The sequence below is a fragment of the Trachymyrmex cornetzi genome, unplaced genomic scaffold (assembly GCF_001594075.2).
Source record: "Trachymyrmex cornetzi isolate Tcor2-1 unplaced genomic scaffold, Tcor1.1 scaffold1201, whole genome shotgun sequence".
In the NCBI taxonomy this organism is placed as follows: domain Eukaryota; kingdom Metazoa; phylum Arthropoda; class Insecta; order Hymenoptera; family Formicidae; genus Trachymyrmex; species Trachymyrmex cornetzi.
Window position 1 is genome coordinate 27,976 of NW_017295764.1, and position 9,950 is coordinate 37,925.

The 9,950-nt window shown below is 37.1% G+C and overlaps 1 protein-coding gene across 1 annotated transcript in view; it reads right to left on the reverse strand.

The window, feature by feature from the left end:
• Positions 1 to 9,950, reverse strand: part of LOC108767048 (uncharacterized) — a 36,391-nt gene that overhangs the window by 14,180 nt on the left and 12,261 nt on the right. Inside the window, exon 3 of the mRNA XM_018516682.1 lies at positions 8,043 to 8,331. Coding sequence (XP_018372184.1) covers positions 8,043 to 8,331 — 289 coding nt within the window. The remainder of the gene's footprint in view (positions 1 to 8,042; positions 8,332 to 9,950) is intronic.

Genomic DNA, 9,950 nt, shown 5'->3' on the forward strand with positions numbered 1-9,950 from the left:
CGAGAATATTAGTTCTAGTGCCAAAAAATTGAAGACTGATCGTGAGACATCCGCACCAGAAGATTCAAACATCGGGTATTGAATTTTGAATTTTCTGACAGTGTTTTCTGCCTTATCGGAATGTGTAAAATGCAAAAAGTGTGATAGTGATGTTCGATTCTCAATAGAAAGCACTCGAGGGCTCGGTTTTAAAATTGTAGTTTCGTGTTCATCGTGCAAACTGACTTTCATTCCTTCGTGCCCGTACATCAAGACAGCTTACGAAATAAATACACGATTCTTTTTTGTTATGCGTTTATTAGGGATTGGTTTGCGTGGAGCTATGAAGACGAAACTCGCATAGCTAAAGCCGAGCTGCAAGCGCAAGAACAGACGGAAGAAGGTCGAATACGGCGCCGACAACAAAATTTAGAAGACATGAATATTCCGTCGACCGTAGAAGACTTACACTATGGGCCTGGTATCGATGATTCCATGTAAGTTGACGAATTTTATGATTTATTCATTCCCAAATTTTCAAACGCGTTTTTCTCGAAACCACGTTTTTCAAATCGGTACCCAAAATTTCTCGAAAACCAATAAACCGACTGCCTTGAATTTTTTTATGGTTATTTTATACATCATTATCTAGTACTTGTCATAGGATTTTTTTTTCGTTGCTTCGTTTTTGTTTTATAGGCAAAATAATAACTAATTTTTGGTCGAAAAATCGCTATGTTATGTTCAAATGTCCGCCATTTTGTCATAAATCGATATTTTCAAAATCGGCTATGACAAGTACTAGATTATAGTATCTAATTTAAGAATTTTTTGGTTTTTTTGTTTCAGATGATTTTTGAAGAAACGCCAGTGGGTACCGTTTACCCGGATTTTTTTACGGCGCTCCGAAGATTATACAACAAGCTCGTCAATTTTCGTTTTTTTTTAATAAAAAAAATTGAACATATTCCTGAATAGTATACTTTTAGATACAAAAACTCCCAATCCGAAATTTCAAATACTTTTCCTTAAAAAAATTCACAAAGATGACCTTTTTTTCCGGCTCCTAGGTGTATATCTCCCCTTAATAGAAAATATACGTTTATTGCATGAAAATGATAAAAAATATTTTATTCGAAGTATTGCCCATCGCTAGTTATACATTTTTCCCACCTGTCTGACAATTTATGGATGCCACGTCAAAAAAATTGTTGCTCTTTTGAGCCAAACCAGTCATCTAGCCATTTTCGTACATCTTCGTAAGAAGTGAAGCGCTGCTGACCAAGTGCGTGTCTCATCGATGCAAATAAGTAGTAATCGAACGGAGCCAAGTCTGGTGAATAAGCCGCATGCGAAAGTATTTCCCAACCAAACGCCTCGATCGTTTCCTTGACCAGTTTTGTTGTGTGTGATGGTGCATTATCATGAAGCAAAATTACTTTGTTTGCCTTTTTTAATATTCCGGTCGTTTTTCACGCAAAGGTTGATTCAAATTGATCATTTGTTGTCGGTAGCGTTCAGTATTAACGGTTTCGCCAGGTTTTAGGAGCTCATAATAGATCACACCTTTCTGATCCCACCAAACACAGAGCATTGTCTTCCGTCCATAGCGATTTGGCCTTGCAGTCGATGTCGATGGTTCGCCTGGAGTTACCCATGATCTTTTACGCTTAGCATTCTCAAAATATATCCACTTTTCATCGCCAGTCACAATTCGATAGAGAAATGACTTTCTCTTGTACCTGGCGAGCAGAATTTCGCAAGTGGTTTTTCGGTTTCCCTGCTGTCTTTCATTCAGTTCATGTGGAACCCATTTTCCCATCTTCTGGATCTTTCCCATGGATTTCAAACGTATGGAGACGGCTTCTCGTGTCACATTCAATTGATCCGCGAGTTGTTGTTGAGTTAGAGCGTCATCCTCATCCAACAATGCTCGCAATTCGCGGTCTTGAAACTTTTTCGGTGGTTTTCCACGTTCTTCGTTTCTCACGTCAAAATCGCCACTTTTAAATTTTTTAAACCACTCAAAGCACTGTGATTTACCAAGAGCATGCTCACCGTAAGCTTCGACAAGCATTCGATGCAATTCTGTAGCAGTTTTCTTCAAATGGTAACAGAAAATCAATGCTGTCCGCGAATCGTAGTTTCCAGGCACAAAATTCGACATGTTCAAAGCTATTACAAACTATACTGTTGTATGAAACTTGTATTGTTGTGAGTTGAAAATCTTTGTCAGATGTCAGAACAAGGAAATGGCCTCAATGACGTGGTCTGATGGCAACTACATTGACAGCTATGGCCATCTATTGGTAAATTCCGGTTTCATATTTACATACCTGGTAGAAAGAGTATAATTTGTATGGATGCACCGAATCGTAAAATTACCGGATACCAGATGTTGGATATCCGGATAGAATGTAACATTGAATATCCAGTATCCGCTCGGGTATCCGAGAAGGTGATTTCTTCGAGTTGGATATCCAACATTTTCCGGATACGTGACCGGATTCGGAGAAAATGATGTTATGACCAAAAGAGGTCATACCCAAAATCTACGTCTACAAATTTTCTGCAGATCTACAGTTAAATCAAGTCACCTACTTTTGATTACAAAAGAGGTGACTTTAATTTATTGCAACCACGGGTTAATTTGGTCTAATTTGTAAGCATAAAAGCGTAAGTCTCGAGCACCTTGGGGCCGTTCCGAAAAGTTAAGTGGAAGCACGACTACTGTGAGAATCTTCGCTATTGCGAGAGGTCAAACTATAGTAACACATCTAGAACTCGTAAGTGACAATAAAACTTGTTACACCACGGACGCTGGTCTATATTAATTGGAGGACCTCGAGCCCTTACCAAACGAGACCGCCACATCCAATCTGTGATTCCGCCACTCCTTGAGCGGCATGTCGTACCTTGACGGCACAACTGGTAAACGGCTGATCCGTAAATTCTATAAACTGTGCTCGAAGCGGCACCCTTGCATCCCGAGCGCTACAACAATGGCTTCTAAAAAAAAATTCTTTAGAGAAAAAGATTGTAATTTTGCAGGAATGTATAATATATTACAGCTCGTAATATATTAAGGCCTCGGTGGTCTAATGGCTTAGGACGCTCGTACGGAATACAAGAGATCCGGGTTCAAGTCCCGGCTGAAGTAATATTTTTCGCAATAAATTTATTTATGGTTTTCAGTACATTGTCAATTTAATTTAACTTGTGATATTATTGCAGTAATTTAATTGCGTTAGATAAAGTCCGGAAAAATTTCGGCGCGCAGTTTAAATAACTATAAAAATATGACATGTATGCATGTACATATATAGGATATAGATATTTCACTGGGAATTATTTAGGCAAAAAGATCTAGCTTTAACCGTCATAGCTCTGAATACGCTTATACTTAGTGTTTAATTCTTGTCGGTTCGAATAAAAAAATAAAAAAATCTTATTATTGGATATATTATCCGACATCATAAATATGCATGCTTGTTTCTAGAACATTTGTATAAGAAAGAAAAAATCAACAATGTAATGATATCAAATTCAACCGGATATATTCCCGGATACAAATGAGATTCGGATATCCGGTCAGATAGTCAAAAAGTACCAGATAAAATCAGATACCGGATACTTTCCGGACGGTGCATCCCTAATAATTTGCCTTTGTGTCACAGGCCAATGTGTGATAAGCACCGCGTTTACTTTCGCGTCGAATGTTCTGGGCTAGAATGAAATCAATGTTTGTATGTTTTTGCACTTTTTGTAATATTTTTACATACTTTTGTAATTATGTGCCCAAAAATACTTTTTTCAAAACTTTTTCACCAAATACAAGGTGTTTCTTTTTAATCTAGCCAGGCGAATATTTCAAATGCTGTTAAGTTTATAGAAAAATGTGTCAGACAAAAGTTGTACAGTGCGGAGAGGGACACAAGATGGTGGCCTTGAGTTTATGATGAAGGTCAAACTGAAGGTCATTTCAAGGTCAACTTTGGTTTTTTAATGGAATGTAGTATTTTTCATTGCATATTCTGAAAGAGCATAAAATTCTGCGTTAAAGTTGTCTGACACGTTTTTCATGAAAATATATTTTATTGTGGAAATTTAGCAATTTAAGCAAAAAAATACGTAAAAAGAATCATGCATCAAGTTGTACATGTTCATGAACATTTTTCGTTCTTAGAGTTACCAGGAACCAACGGCGTGGACGTGACGAAAATTTGATCCCATTGGGGTGCTTGATTTACGTGAGTCCCCTTGCCTCTCACGTTCGGGGTGCTTGATTTACGTGAGTCCCCTCTCACTACATATCAGACTACTGTAACATTACAGGAGATGTTCAAAAACGTCTTCTTCAACAGCTAGGCACATGTGCAATCGACGTTGAAGTGAAAGCGTCGTTCTTCGTAACATTTCTTCAGTAATTAATGCCATTGCATTACCTATGCGATTCTGCATGTCATAGGGAGTTGTTGGCTCTGTAGCAAATGCAATCCCTTTCACATAACCCCATAAAATATAATCGCACGATGTAAGGTCTGATGAATTCGGTGGCTAGCGAATGAAACCATTTCTGCCTACCCAACGTTGAGGAAACCTTTCATTTAAATAATTGTGGACAACACCCGCAGAGTGTGCCGAGGCGCCATCGTGTTGGAACCACATGTCCCTGCGAGTTTGCAAATTGATGTCTTCCAACAATTCTAGCAGATTATTTTGCAAAAACTGCAGGTACATCGCTCCATTTAAATTGGCATTAAAAAAGTATGGTCCAACAATTTGCCCATCCAGTATTCCGCACCAAGCATTGACGAGCTCAATACGATGTAAGAATGCAATAATGGACGTACAAACGTAAATGAATGGTGACGCCCGCGTATGTCCAAGGTTTACGTCCTTAGGCAACGTTTCAATTATTACAAAAGAAAGAAGTATCGGTTGATTACTTATATGATTTCACAGAATTACTCATACTGCATGCTTCATAAAATGTCACCGTATAAGATATATCTTAAGTTGTTTTAACGAGAACGTAGCATTGCAACAATGGGTGATTATTCACCCACGGAAACTATAGACATAATAATTGAATACGGCGGAAGTAATGAGAATGCTAGAGAATATGCTCGTCTTTATGCACTTCGATTTCCAAATCGTCGACAAATCCTTCTCGTCAAACAATTTCAAATCTCATCGCTAGAGCACGTGATGGTCGATTGAGATGTCAACGAAAGAAAAAAGATCGCACAGAGGACACTGTGCTGAATATCGTTATTTTGGGGATGGTTGCATTCAACCCGCATGTATGTCAGCGCAAAATCAGCCTCGAATTAAACACCTCTCTTTCTACAGTAAACCGAGTTTTAAGGGCGAGAGAATCATTTCCACTCGTGCCACATTGAAAGACATCAAGCTTTGACTAATGATCAGAAAGGGATACGCGTTCGATTTTGTCAGTGGTTTTTGCAAAGACTGGAAGAAGATAACACTTTTTTCGACAGGATGCTTTTTAGCGATGAGGCCTCATTCCACAATAACGGAGCTTTAAACCGCCACAACTCCCATTACTATGCAGATATTAATCCCTTTTGATTATGTCGCGTAGACAATCAGCACGAATGGAGGGTCAATACTTGGTGCGGAATATTGAATGGGCAAATTGTTGGACCATACTTTTTTAATGCCAATTTAAATGGAGCGATGTCCTGCAGTTTTTGCAAAATGATCTGCTAGGGTTGTTGGAAGACATTAATTTGCAAACTCGCAGGGACATGTGGTTCCAACACAATGGCGCCCCGGCACACTCTGCGGGTGTTGCCCGTGATTGTTTAAATGAATGATTTCCTCAACGTTGGGTAGGTAGTAATGGTTTCATTCGCTGGCCACCGAATTCACCAGAATTTACACCGTGCGATTATTTTTTACGTGAAAGGGATTGCTTTTGCTACAGAGCCAACAACTCCCGATGTTTCCTGAAGAAATGTTACGAAGAACGACGTTTTCACTTCAACGTCGATTGCACATGTGCCTAGCCGTTGGAGGAGACGTTTTTGAATATCTCCTGTAATGTTACAGTAGTCTGATACGTAGTGAGAGGCAAGGGGCTCACGTAAATCAAGCACCTCAATTGGATTAGATTTTCGTCACGTCTACGCCGTTGATTCCAGGTAACTCTAAGAACGAAAAATGTTCATGAACATGTACAACTTGATGTATGATTCTTTTTACGTATTTTTTTGCTTAAATTGCTAAATTTCCACAATAAAATGGATTTTCATGAAAAACGTGTCAGACAACTTTAACGCAGAATTTTATGCTCTTTCAGAATATGCAATAAAGATACTACATTCCATTAAAAAACCAAAGTTGACCTTGAAATGATCTTCAGTTTGACATTCATCAAAAACTCAAGGCCACCATCTTGTGTCCCCTCCGCACTCTACAATTTTTGTCTGACATATTTTTCTATAAACTCAATATCATTTGAAATATTTGCCTGGCTAGTTTAAAAAGAAATACCCTGTATTAGGTCAAATAAATCGTTGATTGTGTTTTTTCTTTCTCTAAAGTTTCCCCATTCATTTGGCAAAATAAATATCTTTTTTAGAATATCCAGTGTCGGACTTAGCTTTATCATAAAATATACTACTATTTTAGTTTCTACAACTCTAAATTTTTAGCGAAAAATTTTAAAAATTAAAAAAAATATGCGGTTTATTTGTTTATAAAGAGTATGCTTCTTAAATTTAAACTAATTTGTTTTTAGTATATTTACTGTAAAATTTCACCATAACTGCAATTACATCTTCTTTTAGCAGCTTTGAGGTGTATCCGAACAAATTTTCAAAGTAAAATATTGAAAACTTTAGGAATAGTATACACTTTTTAACGCTGGGGTCAAATTAACCCCGTGTAACATTTACGTGATTTTTTTGCGTATGACAATTAAGGGTTAATGTTTTTAATTTGAATTTACATTTTTATGCCTTTAATAGTTAGAACTATTTTTTGAAACTATCAAGAACTCTGGAACTATCGAATATCAATTCAGAACTCTAAAAAGAATTGATTTTTTTAAAAATGGGAGGCCAGCTTTACAGGGGTCTTAATAAAAATGAACTTAATGTAGTGTTTCGAACAGCTCTTGAAATGAGCACAAGAATATGCAATAAAAAATGGGGGATTTTATTGTCTTGTTCATACTGTCTAATCGTGATGTAGATATGTTCCAATTTTAATCGAGAAATTTAAAATTGAAAAATTGAGATGTTTTTGCTTTTCTCTATTACGTTATATCAATTTTTGTTGTGACATGCTTGATTTCGTGAGATGAGTAAATGATATTCTGTTGTTCTCTTCTTACTGAATTTCTTTCCACGGTTTAAATTTTAGCCTGAGTCTTTTATCGCTACTCAGCCTAGTAATTGTATTGGACAACTTGCTCATGGTCTCACGGAAGTCCTAGTAATCGCATACATTGGAAACAGAGAATGTGAAGGTTTTGACTGCGATTCATTTATTGCTGTACTTATCAATGTTGTATTGCTGAAAATGACTCAAACAGGAGTCGAAACGTACGAAGTTATATAATATTATTGATGTAATAAACTCTCGAAATTTTTAATAATTAGAGGTTGACTCCTATGGTTTTATTTACGAATTCTGTCTTATTGTTACGCCTTTATTATTACGTTGTTTCAATCCAGAATTTTAAAAATGAACTACAGAAATGTTAATTTTAAGATGCGCAACTTTTCTTTCAATGCAGCGAAATAATAAACGATCAAAATTTAGTTAGTTGTAATCATCTTGTCACATCATTGCTTTCAAAATCTAAATCCATATGCTAAAATAAAGGCAATAATCGTCCATGATTAAAAGGTGTTTGATACTGCGGCTAAAAACAATGCGGAAAGTTTGCAAATATCGCATGAATCTAAATTCAGAATTACATTTCGGGATTTATAACTACAAGTCAAACACAAGATTTCTTTGCTCCCGGATCAGAATGCGACGTGAACATATATGCGATACGACAAGGGATAAGATATAACACTTACCATGTATGTCGAGACAACCGAGCTCGGATATCATCGGGCTAGTGTTGATTTGGCACATGTAACAATCTCTGTCAGTTTCCTTCAGTTGGCGAATGTGCAGACGCCACGTACCGTCGACGATTTCCTCCGTAGCTTGGCTACTTCCGGTCACTCCTGAAGCACCGCCGGATGCACCGGCGGACCCAGAGCTTGCCCCACTTTCATAGGTGACCGTGATACGTGCATTATGCGTCACGATCCTAGTGTGAATCGAGAGAATAGTTTGGTCTGAAGTGCGCAGCCAGCCAACCTGAAAAGCCCCGCAACGCGACGCAACGTGAATCTGTCATTTCGTCAAATGATATATCGATCAAATGTGATTGGCGTTACTTCTTCATGCTCTATCTGGGATAACACCCTTTTTTCCAGAAGTCAAAAACGTAAAAAAAAAAGATAAATCACAAATTAACGAAAAAATTAATAAGTTTTTACAGACTCCTTTAATTAGAACAATTAATAAAATCATGAAATATGTAATACAGGCAATAGGAGTCGACGCTGGTTATCAATTAGCGCAATTTTTCTTAATACTAAAAATGTAAACCTTAAAGAAAAGAAACGACGAGCACTAGTCACGCAGAAACTAGTTGCAAAGTAGTTTCAAAAAAATATAAATTAAATCGAGTAGAATAACGCAGTGATAAATATATTTGAAGGAAAGAAAGAAAAAAAGGATTGCGTAAAGTAAAAATAAAACGATGTTATGACAATTACCTTTATCTTGAACACTGAAATAATATTTATATACTTATTTGAGATTTAAAGTGTACATGATGGGAGAGAGATTCATATAGGGTAGGTAGTCTAATAGTGAACTATGAACCAGTAGTGCACTATGAACCATTGCGATATTCTGTAAATGCGACGTTACCAAATTTTGCTGTTATGATGCAGCGACTCGCATTTGAACTCCTCGGTTTCCCAATCGACTAGCAGATCACGCTAAGGACGGCCATGTAATATCACATTTTAGGAATTTTGGGTTGCAAAGTAAGTTTTTTTTGTTAAGTTTTACGCATTTTTTATGTTTGTTATACTTATCATTTTTTTCATTGTGCATTTGTTTTGTATGCACATTTGGCTTTATTATTCTGTAAACAAATTTTTTCTGTTGTATTATTTTACCACATTATTTTGGAGATTACCGTGGAAAAGGGTAGGTGATCTACAATGAATCATTTTGATTTAGTGAACAATGAACCATTATTATAGACCATATAACCTTTTTTACGATAACTTTCAAAATAATAATTCATTGTAGTAATTATTTAGAATACAGCCCCTACCGTCTCACTTAAAATCTTAATACAAATATACTCATTCGACGCGTTTTTACACAAAACGAAAGAATCTGGTAGAAAAACGCGGCGGCAGGGATGCCAGACCAGTGACGGTTTACGACATCGAGACTAACGCCATCAGGCGGCGGCCTGGCACAACCGATAGCAACACAAGCACGAGCCCGTGTCCGTGTGACTTGGTAGTTAGAAGCGTGCCTACTATATCGTCGATCTATTCGCACTCGTCCTCATTGTTTGGCCTTGTCGGCGCGCTGAGAGCGAGAGAGAAACTGCCTTCGATTTCGTATCTTCACTCAAGCGATCGAAATATGTTCTCTCGGCCGCTCGGCGTGTATCAAGAGGCATGGAGACATTCTAGATAACATACAGAGTGTCCCGACCTTTTTTGTCAATCACTTTTGTGTAGATAGAGCGGACTGAACTAAGTCGAAAAGTACTCTATCATTTTGCAATTTTCGCAATAGTTAACAAGATATTAATTACTAAAGATTGCAAAATATTAGTCTTGAATAATTTTTTACTCAAATACTATCAACTTTACAGAAAAACTGCAAGAGACAAAAATTAC